The following is a 19,581-nucleotide window of genomic DNA, read 5'->3' as shown; positions in this document are numbered from 1 at the left end:
TCTTGGGAAGACGCTTCCACAGTCCATGCCCCCGATTTAACCCGCCGCTTCCATCAGACCTATCCCACCAAGCCGCGGCCTCGCACCTCGGGGAGAGAGTCCCATTTTGGGAGGGGGCTTGAGGAGGGGGATAGTGTGATGACTCATGGGCCATGTAGTCCCGTTCCTAACGCTGTTGTGACAAATGAAGAGGAAAACTTGGGTTTTCCACCATTTCAGCCAGAATTGGAACTTTCCCAGCCTGAATTGGAGCCCTTGCACCTGCAAGAGGTTTGCCTTCCAGAAATCTGCCAAACAAGCCCTGAGTCAGAATCTCCCCCATTTTCTCGCCGTAGTTATTATCAACAACAAAAAGGAGTTCAGCAGGCTAATCGCAGAAGCCTGAGAATCGCAGCCAGGCATTCAGCTGATTAAGACTGCTTCCATGAGAAATTCTAGGGAGTCATGCATCTGGACACAGAGATTGACTTTCGGTTCTGATTCCCCAGAGAAGTGTTCTTTGGTGGGAAAACGAGACCCTATTTAGGTTCCTTGCCCCGAAGGAATCTTGCGGAGTCAATTCGTCAGCTACTGGAGTAGGCTGTGTGTGGACAGCGCTATTCCCGTTTCCAAGCCTCGTTCCTGTTTCCAAGCCTTCGTTCATGTTTCCAGCCTTGTTTCTGCTTCACGGACCTTGCCTTGTTTCCTAGGACTCAGCCTTGCCTTCCAGGACCTTGCCTTGCTTCCCGGACCTTGCCAAGTAATTACCACGGATCTTGTCCCTGTTCCTCGTTCCTTGTTGCCTTGAATCAAGCTATTTCCTTGCCTTGCCTAAGTTTCATGGACTAAAGGACCTTGTCATCTCCCCTCACTTTGCTTGGCAAAGTGAGTGTTTCGGTTACTGGATTACAACTTTGGACCTTACTATTTCATATTGGACATTGTTTTCCTGGACTATATTTGACCTTTCCTGAAAGGACATCTTCTGAACTATATTCTACACTTATTTTTATTGCCTTTACTTATTTCCTTAATAAAGATATTAGATAGATTCTGGCCTCTGTGTATGGTTATTGGTGCTCTGCAGCCTGGGTCGTGACAATTCCTGGCATTGCAGAGGGATTAGCTAGTGCCTGTTGGAAGAGCACTTTGGTTTTCTCGATGTTCAATGAGAGGCTGAGCTTCTCGTATGCTTCTGCAAAGGTGTTTAGAGTGGCTTGTAGGTCTTCTTCTGAGTGCACACAGACTACGTTGTCATTGGCATATTGGAGTTCTATAATAGATGTTGTGGTGACCTTGGTTTTGACTTTCACTCTGCTGAGGTTAAATAGGTTGCCATCTGTCCGATAGATGATTTCCTCTCCGGTGGGAAGCTTCCCATCAACAAGGTGAAGTATCATAGCGATGAAGATGGAAAATAAGGTAGGGGCTTTAACACATCCCTGCTTGACACCTGATTCCACCTTAAATGGGTCACTTTGGTAGCCGTTGCTGCCCAAGACTGTTGCCATCATGTCACCATGGAGGAGCCAAAGGATGTTCACAAATTTGTCCGGGCACTCGATTTTTTGGAGGATGGCCCAGAGAGCGCTGCGATTCACTGTGTCGAATGCCTTTGCAAGGTCAATGAATGCCATGTACAGAGGTTGATTTTTTTCCCTGCATTTTGGAGCTGTCATGCAGTGAAGATCATGTCCACTGTTCCTCTGGAGGGGTGGAAGCCATTCTGGGAGGGTGTCTTCTGAGACAGGAAGAAGACGGTTTGCAAGGATTCTTGTGAGGATTTTCCCAGTGGAAGTTAGAAGGGATATACCGCAATAGTTCCCGCAGTCTGTTCTATCCCCTTTCTTGAAAAGGGTGATGATCCGATTATAATGTTCAAAGTGAATCCACATCTGCCATTTTATGGATACTCACATATTTCCACAGCCTCTCATCTCATTTGTTCACTACATATGTTGTGCATGAGATGCAAAGCTGGAGAGAGACTACGGATCTGAGATACCAAGGATATAGGAGAACTTATATTCAGGGGAAAATACAGTCCTGTATAGGAGATCTCCGGAGAACTCATCAGTTACCCACTTGCACCTTACGAGCAAACAAGCAGGAGTGCTGTCAGTATATCAGATGGAAGCGGTCAGTTGGCAGCAAGAAGTTTTGGATTTGGGACCACTTTGGATTAGGGATACTCCATCTGTATGATGAACACAATATTATTATTTCTGTTTATAAAATATGAATAAAATGTTTTCAAGCATGTTCTCAGGCCTGTGAATTTAAATTTCAAAAACGAGCCTGAAAGATGTATGTGGTCCATAAAATTAGGCTACCTCTCTGCTTAGATGCTTTATCATGTAAACATCGTTTACAGTATAATTGCTGGTGATGCTATGTGTACGTGCTACTTTTTCTCTTGTCACTCCTCATGTTTCAGTATACAGTTTTAATCATTGTGTGCTAGTATTCTCCCACCAGAGTGATGTGAATGTTCAGAGAGAAGATGGTTTGTCATTGTGCATGACAAACAGTAGAATAGTCTACAAAATAATATTATTACAGTGACAGCTAGGGATGAAGTGAATGGCATGGTAGATTAATACAGAATATATAAGAACTGTACTTTCAAACACTGGTTGTGGTTTCAGAGCATCAAATGGCCTTAGACATATGGGAAATTAGAAACCGATTCAGGGTTTTTTTCCCATCAGCAACTGAGTTTGAAAATGAAGGTGCTAGAATTATGATTGAAGTATTATGCAGTTCCTGTCATAGTTTTAAAGTATATTCTGTTTTGTATTGCAGTGCTGGACCCAAGGGAGACAACATTTATGAATGGCGGTCAACTATCCTTGGGCCTCCAGGTTCTGTATATGAGGGAGGAGTTTTTTTCCTTGATATTACCTTTTCGCCAGACTATCCCTTTAAGCCACCTAAGGTAAGGGGGTGCATTAACCTTGTACTAGAATTGGATTATGGTTTTAAAGGAGTAGGTCATAATACCATCCTAATTTGTAACTTGCATGTTTTCCAACCATTTCTTTATTTTTCCTTACCAAAAACAATTGATTAAGGAATGAGAAAAATAGCTACATGATTACTTTTAATTGTTAGCACCAGGAGCAATCCCTGTGGAAGCATTGTGATATTGTGCAATTGAAAAAAAATGGATTTAAATTAATCTAGATTTATTTTTAAGTGTCAGTGTGAATCAATGTGGCTAACCTAGATCCAGCCCATTATCTGAACTAAATTGTTTCGTTAGTAGTTTTAATATGGATTTTATTGCACAGAAAAATAAATGTGCAAACTACTTACAAGGCCATGTGGCTGCTTCTGGCATTAGTAAAAAAAACCATACTTAATATGAGCATTTGATCTGACATCTAATGGTCCAGGTCAAGGGCCCAGAGAGCAATTTTATCAGCCAGAATCAACCAATTATACACTTAGAGGAGTCTTGAAGAATGCACAGTTATACTTTATGAAAAGCTGTTGAGATAGTGTGTTATTATAGCACTCCAAGGCAGAAATAATTTTAGATCATGAGCCAGCAGCTAAAAATGTTACATAAGCCCATTTTAGGCATCAGGCATCTAGCTAATGGGAGATTTGAGTGTAGAGTATGGAAAGAAATTAGCTTATAATATTGGAACCCATTTGTGATAGTCTACCCTCGGTTTCACCAATCTGATCAGGCCAAAGTCAATTGAATTCAACAAACTGAATGTCAACATTAATCATGCAAACTGCAACACAGCGTCATTAATAGGAATAATATGGCAGCTCCTTTGAATGTTCTTCAGATTGTGTCACAGTCCAGATGTTTGCAAATATAGCTAGTTCTCCATATCCAAATATTCTGTTTCCATAAATTCAACCATTCAGAGCTTGAAAATATTCCTTCCCCCCCCCCCCCTCAAAAAAGTCCCCAAAGCAGACATTGATTTTGCCATTTTATATAAGTGACACTATTATATACAATGAGACTTGAGCATCTAAGGATTTGGTATCAACAGGGAGTCCTGGATCCAAACCCCAATGGACACCAAAGAGCTGCTGTATCTAAAATTGGGACTGCTTGTTGTGTTTAAATCTGACTGCAGTTATTTTTAGTTGAACTTCTAATGTAAATGTTATCTATTGTAAGCTGTCCTAAAATTAAGAAGGCTAAAAATACATGAAATAAATCTGATACTTTTTAAAAAATCAAAACATGTCAGAGTAGGCATTATTAAGAATTCACATCCATGAATATACATTTCATTCTAGCCATACAAGCAGTGCCTTAGATTTTATATGTGTCTCAACAGGCAAGGCCAATCTTTTTTCACAGATCAAAGTACTTTTGAGGGAAGAAAGTGACCATCAACCAGTGTGTGTGAAATTTTTGGGCCCCTCAGATTTAAGACCAAATAATAGGAATGATAACTGGATTATGGCCAACACTGAGGTGATACAAAACAAAAGACTTGCCTGGACCAAAGTAGACATGACAGCAATAGCCAATAGCCTCAAAACAGAGGATATTACAAACTGGAACTCAATAATTCAGTCACACTCAGCAGATTGACAGACAGTCTCTAATGCATTTACAAATATCTGTGGTAGTCTAAAGGAACATCTTGTCACAAAATCCACTCCTAAAGGTCCTTACTTGAGCCAACTTCAGAGAACAAAGCTGAGATTGGCAATGAGACGTGCTCAGGGACAACATCTTGTAAATCCTCAATTAGAAATGTTAACCCTGAGACGAGAATATAAGAAACTTATAAAAACAAAAAAGAAAAATCATACAGTCTCGATCTGGTCAGGGCTTGAGTGCTCAGCTAAGAGTCACAACTCAGCTATCTTTTGGCACACAGTAGCTGGAATTTTGAAGGAAAGGAAATTTACATTTGACATACCTATTCCTGCAGAGGACTGGAAAAATTACTACTCCCACCTGTTTGCCTCCACAGAACCTACAGAGACACAGTCACGAGGTAAAGATCTATCAATAAAAACCCTGCCCCTTTGGCCACCAGTAACAGAAGATGAGATCAGATGTATTATAAATAATTTGAAGACCAATAAAGCCCCAGGGGAAGATTATTTACCCGCTGAGCTATTTAAAACACATCTGGATTGGTGGGGCCCCCTGTTAGCAGGCTTATTTACACACATAAATAACATCTGCCAGATTCCAGTTGGATGGAAGATGGCTATAGTTGTCCCGGTTTACAAAAAAGGGAACAAAAAAGACCCTGGTTCCTACAGGCCAATTAGCCTAATTGATATTGTGGCCAAGATATATGCCAGATATCTCCTGAACAGAGCTGAATGCTGGGAAAAAGAAAAACATATCCTCGTTGAAGAACAGGCTGGCTTCAGGCAGAATAGATCAACTATTGACAATTGCTTTGTTTTAAATCATACAATTGCAAAATATGTCAGCAGAGGGAAACAACTGTATGCTGCTTTTATAGATCTAGTGCAGCATTTGATACTGTAAATAGAGAGACGTTATGGAAAAAATTAACTGATCTCAATATGGAACCCAGACTGCTGGCACTAATCAAAGCACTTTACACAAACACCTTCCTGAAAGTGCGATTCGGGACGCAAGGAGCCATGACAAACAGTGTAGAAACATACAAAGGGGTTAGACAAGGGTGTATATTAGTACCACTGTTATTTAGCTTATACGTAAATGATCTCCCCGAACAGCTGAAGGACCCAGAGGTACATATGCCTAAGTTGTGTAAAACACACTTTAACATCCTACTATATGCCGATGATATGATTTTATTATCATACTCGCAAGTCGGGCTACGTAGGCTGCTGAGAAGATTTAACACTTATTGTCATAACAACGCTCTAACTATTAATAAATCAAAGTCAAAAATAATGGTATTTGGCAAACGACATAACAGACATAGATGGTTCCTGGATGGTGAATCAATAGAGCAAGTTTGCACTTTCACGTACCTGGGAATTGTTTTTTCTGAGACCGGCTCTTGGCTACCACATCATCAAAGCAGCTCAGTCAGGGCAAGAGTGCGTGTAAACCAACTGCTTAAATTAACAACTCACAGCCAACCAGGATCTTTAGACCCACTTCTTAAAGTGTATAAAGCGAAGGTTACCCCCATGCTTTTATATGGAGCTGAAGTTTGGGGTCTAAACCAGGTACCATTATTAGAGCAATCACAATCACAGCACCTGCGAAGTTTTCTAGGAGTAGACAGGACGACCCCAGCTGCTGCAGTAAGAGCGGAACTGGGAGTATACACAGTTGATGGCTTATCTAAAATCAGGGCCTACAACTACTGGATAAAATTGATTGCCATGGCAAATGATAGACTGCCAAAACTGTGCCTGTTAGAGCAGATAGAAAATCAACATCAGTCCTCTTGGCTAGTTCATCTGACAAAATACATTAGTAGTTGTGGACTTCCGATTCGGTATCCAAAACTCTTAGAAGAACTAGACCCAAAAATAGTGGCTCAACGAGTACTGGATATAGAAGGCCAAAAAGACATTGCTACCCTGAGTAAAGCTGGCTCATTGAAATGGTTAAGCCGTTTTAAACATACTTTCCAAACAGCCAGGTATCTAAAGACAGAAATGCCTAAACACCTCAGGAGGGTATTTACCAGAGCCCGTTTTGAGCAGCTGGATACGATGGTCAAACACGGAAGGTTTAATCAAGTTCCATACAACGAACGATTTTGTATTTGTGGAGCATCAGAGGTGGAGGATATCGCACATGTTTTGTTCAGCTGTGAATTGTATAAGAAAGAGAGACACCAATGCCTCGGGCCATACATTATTCACAAAACACACTGGGACCCACATATTAAAATTTCATTTTTGTTGGCCGGCCAGAATCCTAAAATAACACACAAAACAGCCCTTTTCCTATTCAAAGCCACACAACTGAGAATTGCATATCTGGAATCAATTGGGGTAAACTGTGCAGGTGATGCAGATATTTGACCTGAACGGTGTCTTGTTAACAGCTTGTTTAACTTCTTTTTTTACCGCGGGTTGTATGTTGTATGTTGTATGTATGTCTATGTGTTAAATGTTTTGATACGGCCGATGGGCTAATCAATAAAACGTGATTTGAACATCCATGAATATAAATCCAAAGGATAATAATTGTTTTATAAAGCTACATGAAATAGGTATGAGAGATCAGAGAATGGAGAATTTTAGTAAGTTTTATTATCAAAGGATATTTATGTTTTGTAAAGCAAGTAACAGATTACAAGAGAAATGTAAAGCATTTCTGTGTCTGTTTCCTTTGTTCATGTTTTCACAAACCATTGTAAATTATTTGTATCTATATTATGTTGTAGGATATCAGGTGGTCACACCTGATATATTATTAAAAAGCTAGGAAATAAAATAGGAGACATCAATATCAATAATGGAACAAGGAGGAAAATTTTTTTAAAGTAGCTAAAATCAGAATAAACCTTGTATATTTGTTGCAGTTTCTCAGTAATCTGTCAGTTTTGTTCTACACTCCCCCCTTTTTAAATCCTGTGTCATAAATCTAAGGGGTTTTAAAAAAAAAATCTATATTTCATACTCATATATGCTCAACAACTGGCTCATTGAAAGCTCTCAGGTAAGTAATCTGGATAAGAATCTGTAGAAGAAGGTGGTCACGGTTAATTTTATACTTAGAAACTTTTGAATTTGTTAGCTTTCAGTCTTTATATTAATTCATACATTAATAATAATAATTTTATTTCTTACCCGCCTCTCCTCATTGCTCAAAATGGGTTACAAAATAATTAAAATACATAAGCACAGCAAAAACACTACAAATACATACACTAAAACGTACCTCTATAAAAGTTTCACACCAAAGCCTATATCTACAAAATAAATACTAAAACACACAAAACAGAGATCAAACAAAGGACACTTAAAATTCATTTTTAAGGACTGTGTAGGTAGGCACGCTGGAAGAGATGGGTCTTTACATGGTTTTAAAATTCTGACAGCTCATTTAGCTGTCGGGGTTCTTCCGGCAGGTTATTCCACACTTGTGAGGCGACCGATGAAAAGGTCCTCTGGGTGGTAGTTGCCAGTCAGCTTCTGGCTGATTGGAGCAGACGCCCTTAGAAAACAGGTGTGTGGAATGGATTGTATGGGAGAAATTGATCTTTTAGGTAACCTGGACCCAAACCATGTAGGTCTTTAAAAGTCAAAACCAACACCTTGTACTTTGTCCAGAAACTAATTGGCAGCCAGTGGAGTGACTTTAAGATAGGTGTGATATGCTCACTCCTGTAACCAATCTAGCTGCTGTATTTTGAACCAGTTGGAGTTTCTGAACTTGGTACAAAGCTAGCTCAATGTAAAGCACATTGCAGAAGCCCAGTCTTGAGATTAGCAGTGCATGCACTACTATCTTCAGGTCCTCCAAATCTGGGAAGGAGCGCAACTGACGTATCAGCCAAAGTTGATAGTAAGTACTCCTGACCGTCACATCTATCTGGACTGACATTTGAAAAGACAGATCCAGGAGTACTCCCAAGCTGCGAGCACAGTCTTTCAGGGGGAATGTAACCCCATCCAGAACTTGTTGTCACACTTCTATTCCCAAATCAGGACCCTTGATGGCAAGCACCTCTGTTTGTCTGGATTCAGTTTCCATTTGTTTTTTCTTCATCCAGCCCATTACCTGCTCCAGGCATTCATTCACAGGAGACACACTGTCCTTAGCTGAAGCTGTTTTTGAAGGCATGGAGAAATATATTTGGGTGTCATCAACATACTGATAACACCATGATCCATGCTTATGGATGATCTCTCCCGATGGCTTCATGTAAACATTGGGGATAGAATGGCACCTTGTGAGACACCACATAACAGCTCCTTTTTGGAGGAGCAGCTATGCCCAAGCACCACCATTTGGAATCTACCTGAAAGGTACGACTGGAACCATTAGCAATGGAAAAGTTAATAAAGCATTTTGTGCTTGGCTTCTATTGTGGGAGCCAGTGTTTTAATATATTTTATGCCCATATTTACTTGGGTGCGCCATCAATTCATCTCAATTTTCAGAACCCTGAAACAAAAAAAATATTTACTGGCTAATGTAATGCGCAACGGCAAAAAGTGCACTCTTTGTAATTTGTTCCAAAAGGGTGTGCATTACAGTTGCTGTGTGCTTAAAATTCCTTCTTTAAAAATAAAAAGTGTTAGATCACCAAATCTTCCAGCAATGGAAATTAACACCAGAAAATCAGGTAACCCTTGATGGGAAGATAGGAATGAAAGGAAGATAGGGAAAAATTGGAAGGAGGGAATATAGAAAGAAAATGGTAAAAAAAATTCTGAGCATGTAGAATATAGGCGTTTTTTAAAATATAAAATGGGATGTTGTTTTTTCAAAAAAAAAATCCATAGTAATTTATTCCATTTGGTTACACTAAAGTTAGCAAATAAAACAGAGTGGTCGGCAAAATAGAATGGGACAGAAATAATGATGAATTGCTATATATAGGACATTTATTTATAGGGCAACCTAAGTCAGACTCATTAAATTTTATGGAACAGTCTTAATGTGTCAACAAAACAGTTTCACAAACATGGAAAGGTATCCTATGATTTCTTTATCACCAAATTTCGAATGTTTTCCCATGGCTAACAAAGACCTTGCGTAAAACAAAAAAATGTGACATGCACAGAGAAGTAATTTACAGACACGAGTAAGACCACTACATCATGCACTGAAAACAAGATATAAGTTTTCAGACAACAGCAGCTTTATCTTTATGGCTGGAAACTAAAGGATGGACTTTTATAGAATCTTTGACAAGGATGACCAGTCAGCACATCCACAGGGCCATTAGTGCTAGTCACCCAGGAAGAATGAAATAAGAGAACAGATTTCCCTCTTTAAAAATCACCTGTATTTGACTAGATAAAATTAAACTATTCAATTGTATTTTTAGCTAGCCTGCCACTTCTGCATTTTTATTTCTGGGAGCAGTTAAACCATTCATTAAGTCTCTTAGTCCTATTTCTGTCATTTGAGTAATAATAGAGCTGTAAAAAAAAGCGGTAAATCACCTGTAATTCAAAATTAAATAGTAGACATATGTTTTTCATGCTAAAAATTTCCCAGCTTTTAAATTGATATGTTTTCATTTAAAGTAAACTTTGCATGTGTCTAGTGAATTCATATGTAAAAAACAGAATTGTTTTTAAATAAAACATTTCAGTGTGAGAACAAATTGGTATGCCCTGAAACTGGAAAACGTAAGGACATTTTTCCAGCATTGAGAAAAGACAAGGTGGCTTTGGGTAATTGTTTAATAACTTACTATATCAAATCTCATTTTGAAACCTTTTTATTTTATAAAGCTAGAGATCTGAGATCACAATGGTGTATCTATTAACACATGGAACTTGAAGTAAATGCTGCCATGTTAGAAGCTCTTATTCAGGATCGAACCACACTATTCCAATCCCTTTTCATCCTGGATTGTCATGATCTTCCTCATCAATAGTCCGCCGGCATGCTATTCACATTTAGCATGTGGGCCCTGGTGCTTTTGAGTCCCTACAAATCCAATACTGTCCCACAAAAGTGGGACAGTATTAATGATATGTTCATTTGTTTATTTATTATTTCTGCTTATATCCATCCACTTACGCAACTGGATGATATTGTTAATTCCAAACACAAAGGTACTTCTTGTTGTTGGTATATTAAGTAGAACCTTGAAGAAAACATGATAGTTGCCTGCCTCTTCTCTCTTTCTGTGGCTACATAAGTAAAAGCATTTGCATCCTGAGCAGAAAGAGGAAATGATAAATAAATATATGCATTAAAATACATGTTTTATACCTACTTTTTCTTAGGTTACATTTCGAACAAGAATTTATCACTGTAATATTAACAGCCAAGGAGTGATTTGTTTGGATATTTTAAAAGACAACTGGAGTCCAGCATTAACCATATCTAAAGTTCTTCTTTCTATTTGTTCACTTCTTACAGACTGCAACCCTGGTAAGTTAAATATGATATGTTGCATTTTTTATTCATGTTTAGGCTTATTAGTAATCAATGATTTTTTATTTCTAAAAATAAATACACTATTTTACTAAAAAAAATAACACTTTATGGTAAGCTCTGTGGACTACAGTTTTTGTATTTTTCATACTGAAGATTTTAATTAATTCCTTAAAGACTCTTGTTTGTTGTTTAATTGCATTATATTAAAATAGATTTGAAGATCTAGTTGTTTTGGTTAAGCTGTGTATATTGACAAAAATTCTATGTTATATCAAAAATATCTGTTAAAAATCATTGGATGAAGTTGAAGATGCATGTATTGATAAATTTATTTATTTACAGCTCTTTTATCCCGCCTTTCTCAACCCCGGAAGGGACTCAAGGCAGCTCCACAATATAGACAGTGCCTTTAAAAAACATAGTACAGTAAAAATAAAATGCACAATTAAAACAATTAAAGCATTTGACTCCAAACAAGAAGTTAAAATCACGTAATCCATAGGCATAGTCCCGGGCTGTTCTATAGGTCAATTACACATCTTTCGTATCTAATTATTATACTAGATTTTCAAAGGCTTGGTCAAAGAGCCAAAATTAAATCAAATAAGATTTCCACATTATATCATGCTAAGAAAAAAAAAACACACACCTATTTAGTTTCCCTTACATTCCTCTGTAGTAGCAAGAAATGGAAGAATTTTAAGCAAACTACAGACCAAATTTTCTTTGGGGCCATTTCATCACATTTGTGAAGTGTTATCCTGAGTTACAAGTAAATACAAAAACAGAGGATTGGAGGGAAACGAAATTCAGAACATACAAGGCAATTATAATTACAGTAGCCATTAACAAAATAGTCACACATGTGTTAAAATTTTAAAAAAAGATCTTGCTCCTGTTCAAACCACAGAATTTGAACCATGAAAGCATTATACTTCAGATCTCTGTTCTAGAATGGTGATAGGCTGTCATAATTATCACTGATCTTACCTCTTCATTTAATTTCCTCTGATTTCTGATTATTATCTTCCCCCAACAGTGTGCATACTGTGGTTCAAGATAAGTCTTCATTTATGTGATGAATTGAATTCTAATCCACAGAAGCTTATACAGTTTTTTTAAAAACATAAGTCTCTACTGTGCTTGATAGTTAAGTTTCTGGTTTCTTTTAAAGAATAGGAACAGAATCAACTTTAATCCTTCAACTTCAGTATTGGTGCTCATAAATAGTAATGTATGAAGCAATCAGTGCTAGAATGTGTTTATTTTACCAATTATCTATGCACGAAAAGAGTTGACAGAACAGACTTTCATTGCAGTAATACATACAGGCAGTCTCCAAGTTACAAACAAAATAGGTTCTGTAGATTTGTTCTTAAGTTGAATTTGTATGTAAGTCAGAACAGGTGCATTTTTAAGTGGAACTCCAGACAAAATATGTATATATCTTTTAGCTTTGAATGGCATAGGAAAGGGTTAACACCCCTGTGTTGTTTGTTTTGCTGTCTGTGCCCCTGTTTAGAAGATTTCACCTCACTTTCTGTCCCTGTGATAATTGAATTTTGAAAAATTTGGCTTATTGTGGAAACAAAGATTGCTGATAAAGCTTCAGCTGAAACACATTTTGCCCATGATAATTCTTTCCAGAGTGAATTTTCCTTCCAAAGATAGATTTCTCCCACTTCCCATTGTCTCACCCCCGTTCTTAACTGTGAGATGTTTATAAGTCGGATATTTGTAACTTGGGGACTGTATTTCACTTGTTGTTTGTGAAGATGTAATCAAGTGATTTTTTTTCTGTCTGACAAACCAAAGGAACTCTACATTCTTTGTGTTAGTGTAATACTGTGGAAGTTCAGACATAATGCCAAACCTTAGTTTGGCAAATCATGATCAAGTTGAGCATCCAATAATTCTTCTCTTTTGTTTTCTTTCCCTTGCACATTCTCCTTAATTGGTTTTTCAGCAAACTATAATTTATGTATTTAAATTAGAAAATTACAGTTTTCATCTATCCTGCAAATTAAGATGAACAGCCTTTACTCACAGGGCGGACACAAAGCCAACTGAAATGCAACATCAAACTGTAGTTTGATTCAGATTGTGAAAAAGTTAGTTAAGATGAGTTTTCATAGCAAAGATGGAATGGTCTAGACCAAAGCTCAGTTCTGTGATTATGTATTCTCATTTTATTTTATCCCATTGTTTTGTTCGGTCATTGGGGCAGGGTGTAATAAGTATTTATATATTGCATAATCTTGAGTTTGTGTAACACCAGTGTCATCATTTTCTCAGATTAATTTTGTTTCAGCATTTTAGCTAATCTTTCTTAAATTACACATTTATTAACATTTAACATATTTTGAGTGTTTATAAAACTCAAAAGAGATTCATGTTGATGCTATTCTGAAAAAAGCAAGCATGAAGGAGATTTTTTAAAAATTTCTTTTTCAACCAGTGTTATATCCTGGTTTTTTAGGACAATTTCTTTCAGATCCAGTACAATTCTGGTGCAATTTTAATAAATTGTTTGATGACTGCACTATATAATCTGATTTTGAACAATTTGAGGGATATTTTTGTTTCCGTGAGGGAATTGCATTTGACAATACTTCAGGAGGATTACACATCAGTGAAATATTTGTAGGATACATGCTAATGGAGTTGTCTGGTTTAGAATGCAATTTTCAGTATTCTTCATTTTTCTTCATCCTGGCCTGTTCTATTTAAAAAGGAAAACCTAGAAGTATCCTTAAATTGATAAGCGACTTTGTACTATTTGCTCGTTGTTCATATAATGTGAAGAAATTGATCAGGTCAAATAGAAAGGCAACAATGAATTCTTACACAAAAATACAAATACAGTATAAAATGTGTATTTTTCCCCTCATGAAGGGAAAAATCAAGCATTAGTGACACGGTAGGCTTAGATTTATGCAAATCGTCATTAGAACAACAAACAGTCATAAGAATGGCAGCTAATTAACCCCCAGCCTTACACAGTGATTAAACTGAGTTTGATTCACAGCTGCAGCTTCATTGGCAAGCAGCACCATTCTTCTCAAGCAAGCCGAGGAAATAAAAAGAAGTATTTGCTCCTGTAGCTTCTGACATTCACACAGTAATCTACAAAAGATGTTGAGAAGAAGCTCTTTCCTCTCTGGTTTTACATCACTGCTCTTTTGTTTCTGATCACTCAAGGCAGGCACTCGTTTGTCCCTTTTAAACAAATGCTCTGAGATCTGGCTTGTAAACTGTCCTGGGCTCTTCCATTCTGTACCTACTTCGTATTGTGTGACACCATCAGGCAATAAGTTATATTAAGAGCTATCTGGTTTTTGTCAACTCAGTGAATATATTGCTGTGATCAGGAAGGGAGAAATGTACAAATAATTTTGATACCTTGGGGAAAGAAAGAAATGAAACGTGCAAGATAGGAACTGAGAAGTAAAGAATAATAAAAAGATTGAATTAGCACTATTTTTGTGACAAATTGACCAAGAGAGTATTTTTCAAAACTGAAATCCACTTAAAAGAAAACATTGGTACAATGAAATGTTAAGCCTTAATTGATGCAACATCAGTGGGTTTTTTCTTCACAGGCAGTGTGCTGTAGATCTTCCGGGGAGGCCCTCCTCTCGCTTCTGCCTTCCTCACAGTTACGTTTGGTGGGGACGAGAGAGAGGGCCTTCTCGGCTGTGGCCCCCAGGCTCTGGAACTCCCTCCCTAGGGAGATTAGGTTGGCGCCCTCCCTACCATCCTTTAAGAAACAATTGAAAACCTGGATGTTTGGGCTGGCCTTTGGAGAGACAGCCATTGGATGACCAGCCTCACTATAATTCTATTCTGAATGCTATTAGGTTCCTCTCATCGGGGTATTTTAATCTAATGATTTTATCTTATATTACTGCTATAGTCCCCCCCCCCCCCCACACCTTTGAAGTTGACTGAATGGCATTGGCGGTTGTTTGATATTATTACTGCTGTATAAACCTTTGTTTTAACTTCTGTTTATTATCTTCTTGTGTTTTAAACTGTGTATATTGCTGGTGTATTTGTGCTGTTACTTTTGTAACATTGTGAGCCGCCCCGTGTCCCCACGGGGAGATGGTGGCGGGGTATAAATAAATTATTATTATTATTATTATTATTATTATTATTATTATTATTATTATTATAGTTTGTGCAACCCAATTACCCCAAGTTGACTCATCAGCAAAAGTGGCAAAACTGAGAGATATGTCCAAAGTACAATAGTTTTAGTTATGTCAGTTTGGCCTTTAGTGAGAGTTCAGGCTTGATTTGTTCTCAAACTGATGCTCCTATTTCTTATCTATGAGCATAAAAGAAGAAATAACAAATTGTTGTCAAAAGAGATTACCACTGGAATTTGAATACAGTAGAGTCTCACTTATCCAACATAAACGGGCTGGCAGAATGTTGGATAAGCGAATATGTTGGATAATAAGGAGAGATTAAGGAGAAGCCTATTAAACATCAAATTAAGTTATGATATTACAAATTAAACACCAAAACATCATGTTATACAACAAATCTGGCAGAAAAAGTAGTTCAATACGCAGTAATGCTATGTAGTAATTACTGTATTTACGAATTTAGCACCAAAATATCATGATATATTTAAAACATTGACTACAAAAATGCGTTGGATAATCCAGAACGTTGGATAAGCGAGTGTTGGATAAGCGAGACTCTACTGTACTTACTTATTTACGTAGCAGATGATTTATTTTCTTTTGCATTTTTATTAGATGATACAAGGAATAAGCAATTTAATAGGTGATATGCTTTTGCTTTGTAAAGTAAATTGTCATTGGCATGTTGACTTCGCTTTTGAGGACACAACAGAATACTCATTAAGGGTATATATTATCAATCATGAAGCAAAATCAAATTTTGCTACTTTCTTTCTGTGCCCCTCAGGTAGGAAATGCTCTTTGTAAACAACACCATCTCCTATTTGGTTGTAGCTGTTTTTGTTTAATAATTTTATTCCTTTTTCTTTACTGAAAGAGTGATCATTTTTTGTCACTGTGTGCAGTGGTTCTTGTTTTCTTTTCAGCAGATTGTTCCATTTTTTAGCACTCAAGAAGGTAAGATGATGCTTTTCCCTCAAGCATTTTTTTCTTCATTAATAGCATAGCAATCAGAAATCTAACAAATAGAAGAACTCTATATTTTATGATGTTTTTATTTCCTTTGTTTTAATTGTTTTTAATTATTTTGCCTTTGTTATATATGTTCATTTTGTACCTGAATTCTGTGTTTATTCTGGGCTTGGTCCCGATGTTAGCTACCCTGAGTCCCCTCAGGGAGATGAAGGCGTGTTGTAAGAATAAAGTAGTAGTAGTTGTTGTTGTTGTTGTTGTTGTTGTTGTCATCGTCGTCATCATCGTCATCATCATTAGAAATCTCTGTTTGTGACTGTATAAACAAAGACATTCTTGGAAGATCATTTCCAAATTATCCTAAAACTCCCATGCAGTTGTCTAGGCCAGTATGACCAGAGGAATTCAGATTGTGTCTGCTGGGAATCTTGATGTTCATCTCCTCTCCTACTTCTGATTATTTTAGTGTGATTAAACTATTTCTATCATTCTCATATGTTTATTTTTCACAGACTTTACAGTATACCTCCATCTTTGCAACATGAGAATGACTATATTCCTCCTTGTTAGGGGTGTTGGAATGGCTTACAACAAAGTTTGGTTCATCGCTCTGAGATTTTGAACTTTTGCTTCCAGCAATCCCCATCATTGGCTGTACTGGATTAGCCTAGTAGGAGTTGCAATCCAAAACCACCTGTCACTTGTTTCTCACTTCAGTTTACAGTTAAATAGATTTTTTACATTCCTGTACCTCCCAGCTAATACCTATCCATTCCCAGGTGCCTGTTTTCTTTTTCTTGCAAGCTTTTGGCTCTGCCCCAAGTTCTTTTCTTCCTTTTTGTTCATCAATAGTGATTGTGCCTACTGATTATCCTCAGTGACAGCTTTATTTCAACTTGGTGGGTAGGTTTTATATCAGAACTCAAGGCTTAAACATGAGTCTGTCTTCACATTTTTCTTTCAAAAAATAAACCCTCAGAGTAGCTATAATTTTGGTAATAAACCTCTCAAACTACCACAAATCACTAGACATCTGTAACGTTAAACATGCTCAGTTATTCCTTGACTCTGTCCTACTCAGTTTATTTTTGTCTGCTTGGACGTTATTTTAATGGATGATGGCATATTTGCTTCTGTTTCCAAGTTTTCTGATGTTCATGGAACAGTAGTCAAAACAGAACCAGCCATTCTCATGAAAAGCCACATGGTAACCCTGAGGTTAGCAGATAGCTCGAAAATATTTTGGGGAAAATCCTGTGGGTAAGAAGGAGTCCCTGCAAAAGCCTTGTGAGGCACTGATCATATGTAATCCTTGCCATGAAATAAACATATTGGGAGTGCCACCCATCAACCCCATCATTAACTCCCACATGTTCTGCATCATTTTTAGGGTATGTAGTGATGCTCTCTTCTTTAGCTCATTAATCCTATACAAGGAGGCTCTATAGAGACTTGTGGCTTAGTGCATTCCCTCCCTATGTGTTTACCTTCATAGACTTTGAATGGGACTTGAATGTATACTGTGTGGAAGAAACTGACAATAACTGGAAAGCGAAGAAGAAGAAAGGGACAGGAAGATCTAAAAATTGATTGAATCATCAGATAATTATTTCTCTGGTTTACATTGAGGGAAGGAGTTTCCCATAGACATCAAAAGAGAAACCCAAAATACTAGTATACTGGGATTCAGGGCCGTAGCCAGAAAAAAAATTCGGGAGGGGTTTTGAAAATTTCGGGGGGGGGGGTTGAACCCCTAGCACATACCCCTCCCCGCTACAAACCTTTCAATATCTGCTTGAGATAGTGCCTGGAGGGACTCTTAATGTTTTGCATCTCATAGACTTAGCATGGGGATTTGGTTAACCAGTTAAAATTCATGAGTAAATGAGATTTTTTTTTATAACTTGAAAAATTTCGGGGGGGGGGGGTTGAACCCCTAAACCACCCCCCCCCCTCGCTACAGGCCTGCTGGGATTGGGCATATTGTATCCCATTCAGCAACTTGCTCAAAAAGGGCTGAGCTCAACCAGTACAATTCAAATTCTGAGAGACGCAGAGGAAAAATATGGCTGGTGGAAAAATAGTATAGCTGAAACTCTAGACAAAAGCACCAATGTTGTGTTGCAGGGCCCTGCTTAGACTTAACTGCTCTGCATATGGCTGAATAGGCTCATTTTTGATCAAACAATTCATATCTTAGCCACCATGTATGTTTGTAAGGCTAAGATGCACCAACACAATATGAAAAAAATTTGTCAAGTGTTACAAGTACAGTACTTGCAAAATCAGCATGTCAAGAGTTATTTAATTCTGATACATTTGTTGGCACTATGTAAGCAAAAAAAATGTTGTATGCTTGTTACGGCCAGAGTAACCAATTTACTTTGAACTTAGCAATTGTTTGACTACTTTATTGTTGTTATTTTGCAGCTGACCCCCTGGTTGGAAGTATTGCTACCCAGTATATGACAAACAGAGCAGAGCATGACAGAATGGCCAGACAGTGGACCAAGAGATACGCTACATAGGAATCTGCCGTAGAACATGCTGGACCTGTGCAAGCACATTCACTAAGTGCATCAATAGCTCTCCCCTTTTTATTTTTATTTTTTAAGTTTTGAAGCATTTTGTGACAAAGTTGACTCCCCTCCCCACTTTCACCCTTTTTATTTTATTCTTTTATTTTATTATTTCTCTGTTCAACTTGAAAATTGTATCTTTAAAATATAGATTGGGAGTTTTGGGTTACAGTGCAAGGAATGTTGAACCTGTAATAGTATAGAGCTTTGTCACAAAGCTTTGTATTAATGTATTTTTTCTTTCTTTCATGTGTCTTTGGGAAAAACAAGCAAATTCAGAACTATATCTTGTTTCTACTTAAATGTAGTGATTAGGGTTATTTTTTTGTACGGAAGTCTCTAATGGTGGGTGCATGTTATTGGGAACAGGTTTTGTACAAAAAAGCATAAAATTAAGAATCACTGTGCATTACTAAGACTGTGTTTTAACACTGGCCTTCTGTTTCCAGAACACAAGGCTACTGGGTTGAACCAGACAATATGTATTTTGATTTACTTAAAAGAAAAGTGCTTGTAAATTTCTTAGGGGCCTGCCACTTTTGACTGTGGATCAGTTGATGTACACTTGTATTATTAAAGCACTCAATAAAAACACTGTGGCTGATAACATGCACTTCTTGTAAAGCAGTGCTTTTGCCCCCTTGGGGTAAACCCAAGTCAGCTCAGCATGTTTCTAAACCTACACTATACCAGAGAGTCTGCCATTGTTTTGACTCAGGCCTGTTCCTTTTTCTAAGAACCAGTTTGCTGTTTTTAGATTAATTGATGTAGGAAATGGTAGTACAAGGAGAATGCAACATATCTATTTTTATTTCTCTCCTGATCACCTTGTTCCATTTCTAAAACATGGTAGCTGCCAGGATGT

General features: G+C 37.5%; 1 protein-coding gene across 4 annotated transcripts in view; it reads left to right on the top strand.

The window, feature by feature from the left end:
- Nucleotides 1-19,325, top strand: part of LOC100568135 (ubiquitin-conjugating enzyme E2 E2) — a 163,173-nt gene extending 143,848 nt beyond the window's left edge. For 2 of the 4 annotated variants that reach the window (XM_062984398.1, XM_062984397.1), the window contains 3 exons: nucleotides 2,785-2,917; nucleotides 10,855-11,002; nucleotides 18,568-19,325. In XM_062984398.1, coding sequence (XP_062840468.1) covers nucleotides 2,785-2,917; nucleotides 10,855-11,002; nucleotides 18,568-18,665 — 379 coding nt within the window. In that variant the 3' untranslated portion in view covers nucleotides 18,666-19,325. Of the gene's footprint in view, nucleotides 1-2,784; nucleotides 2,918-10,854; nucleotides 11,003-16,091; nucleotides 16,123-18,567 lie in introns of all 4 variants that reach the window. The other 2 variants (XM_062984401.1, XM_062984399.1) reach the window with 2 other exon arrangements.
- The last annotated feature ends 256 nt before the right edge of the window (nucleotides 19,326-19,581 follow it).

Source organism: Anolis carolinensis, chromosome 6 (genome assembly GCF_035594765.1).
Source record: "Anolis carolinensis isolate JA03-04 chromosome 6, rAnoCar3.1.pri, whole genome shotgun sequence".
Lineage (NCBI taxonomy): Eukaryota > Metazoa > Chordata > Lepidosauria > Squamata > Dactyloidae > Anolis > Anolis carolinensis.
The sequence above is the reverse complement of the archived record's forward strand: the minus strand, read 5'-3'. Positions and strand labels throughout refer to the sequence as shown.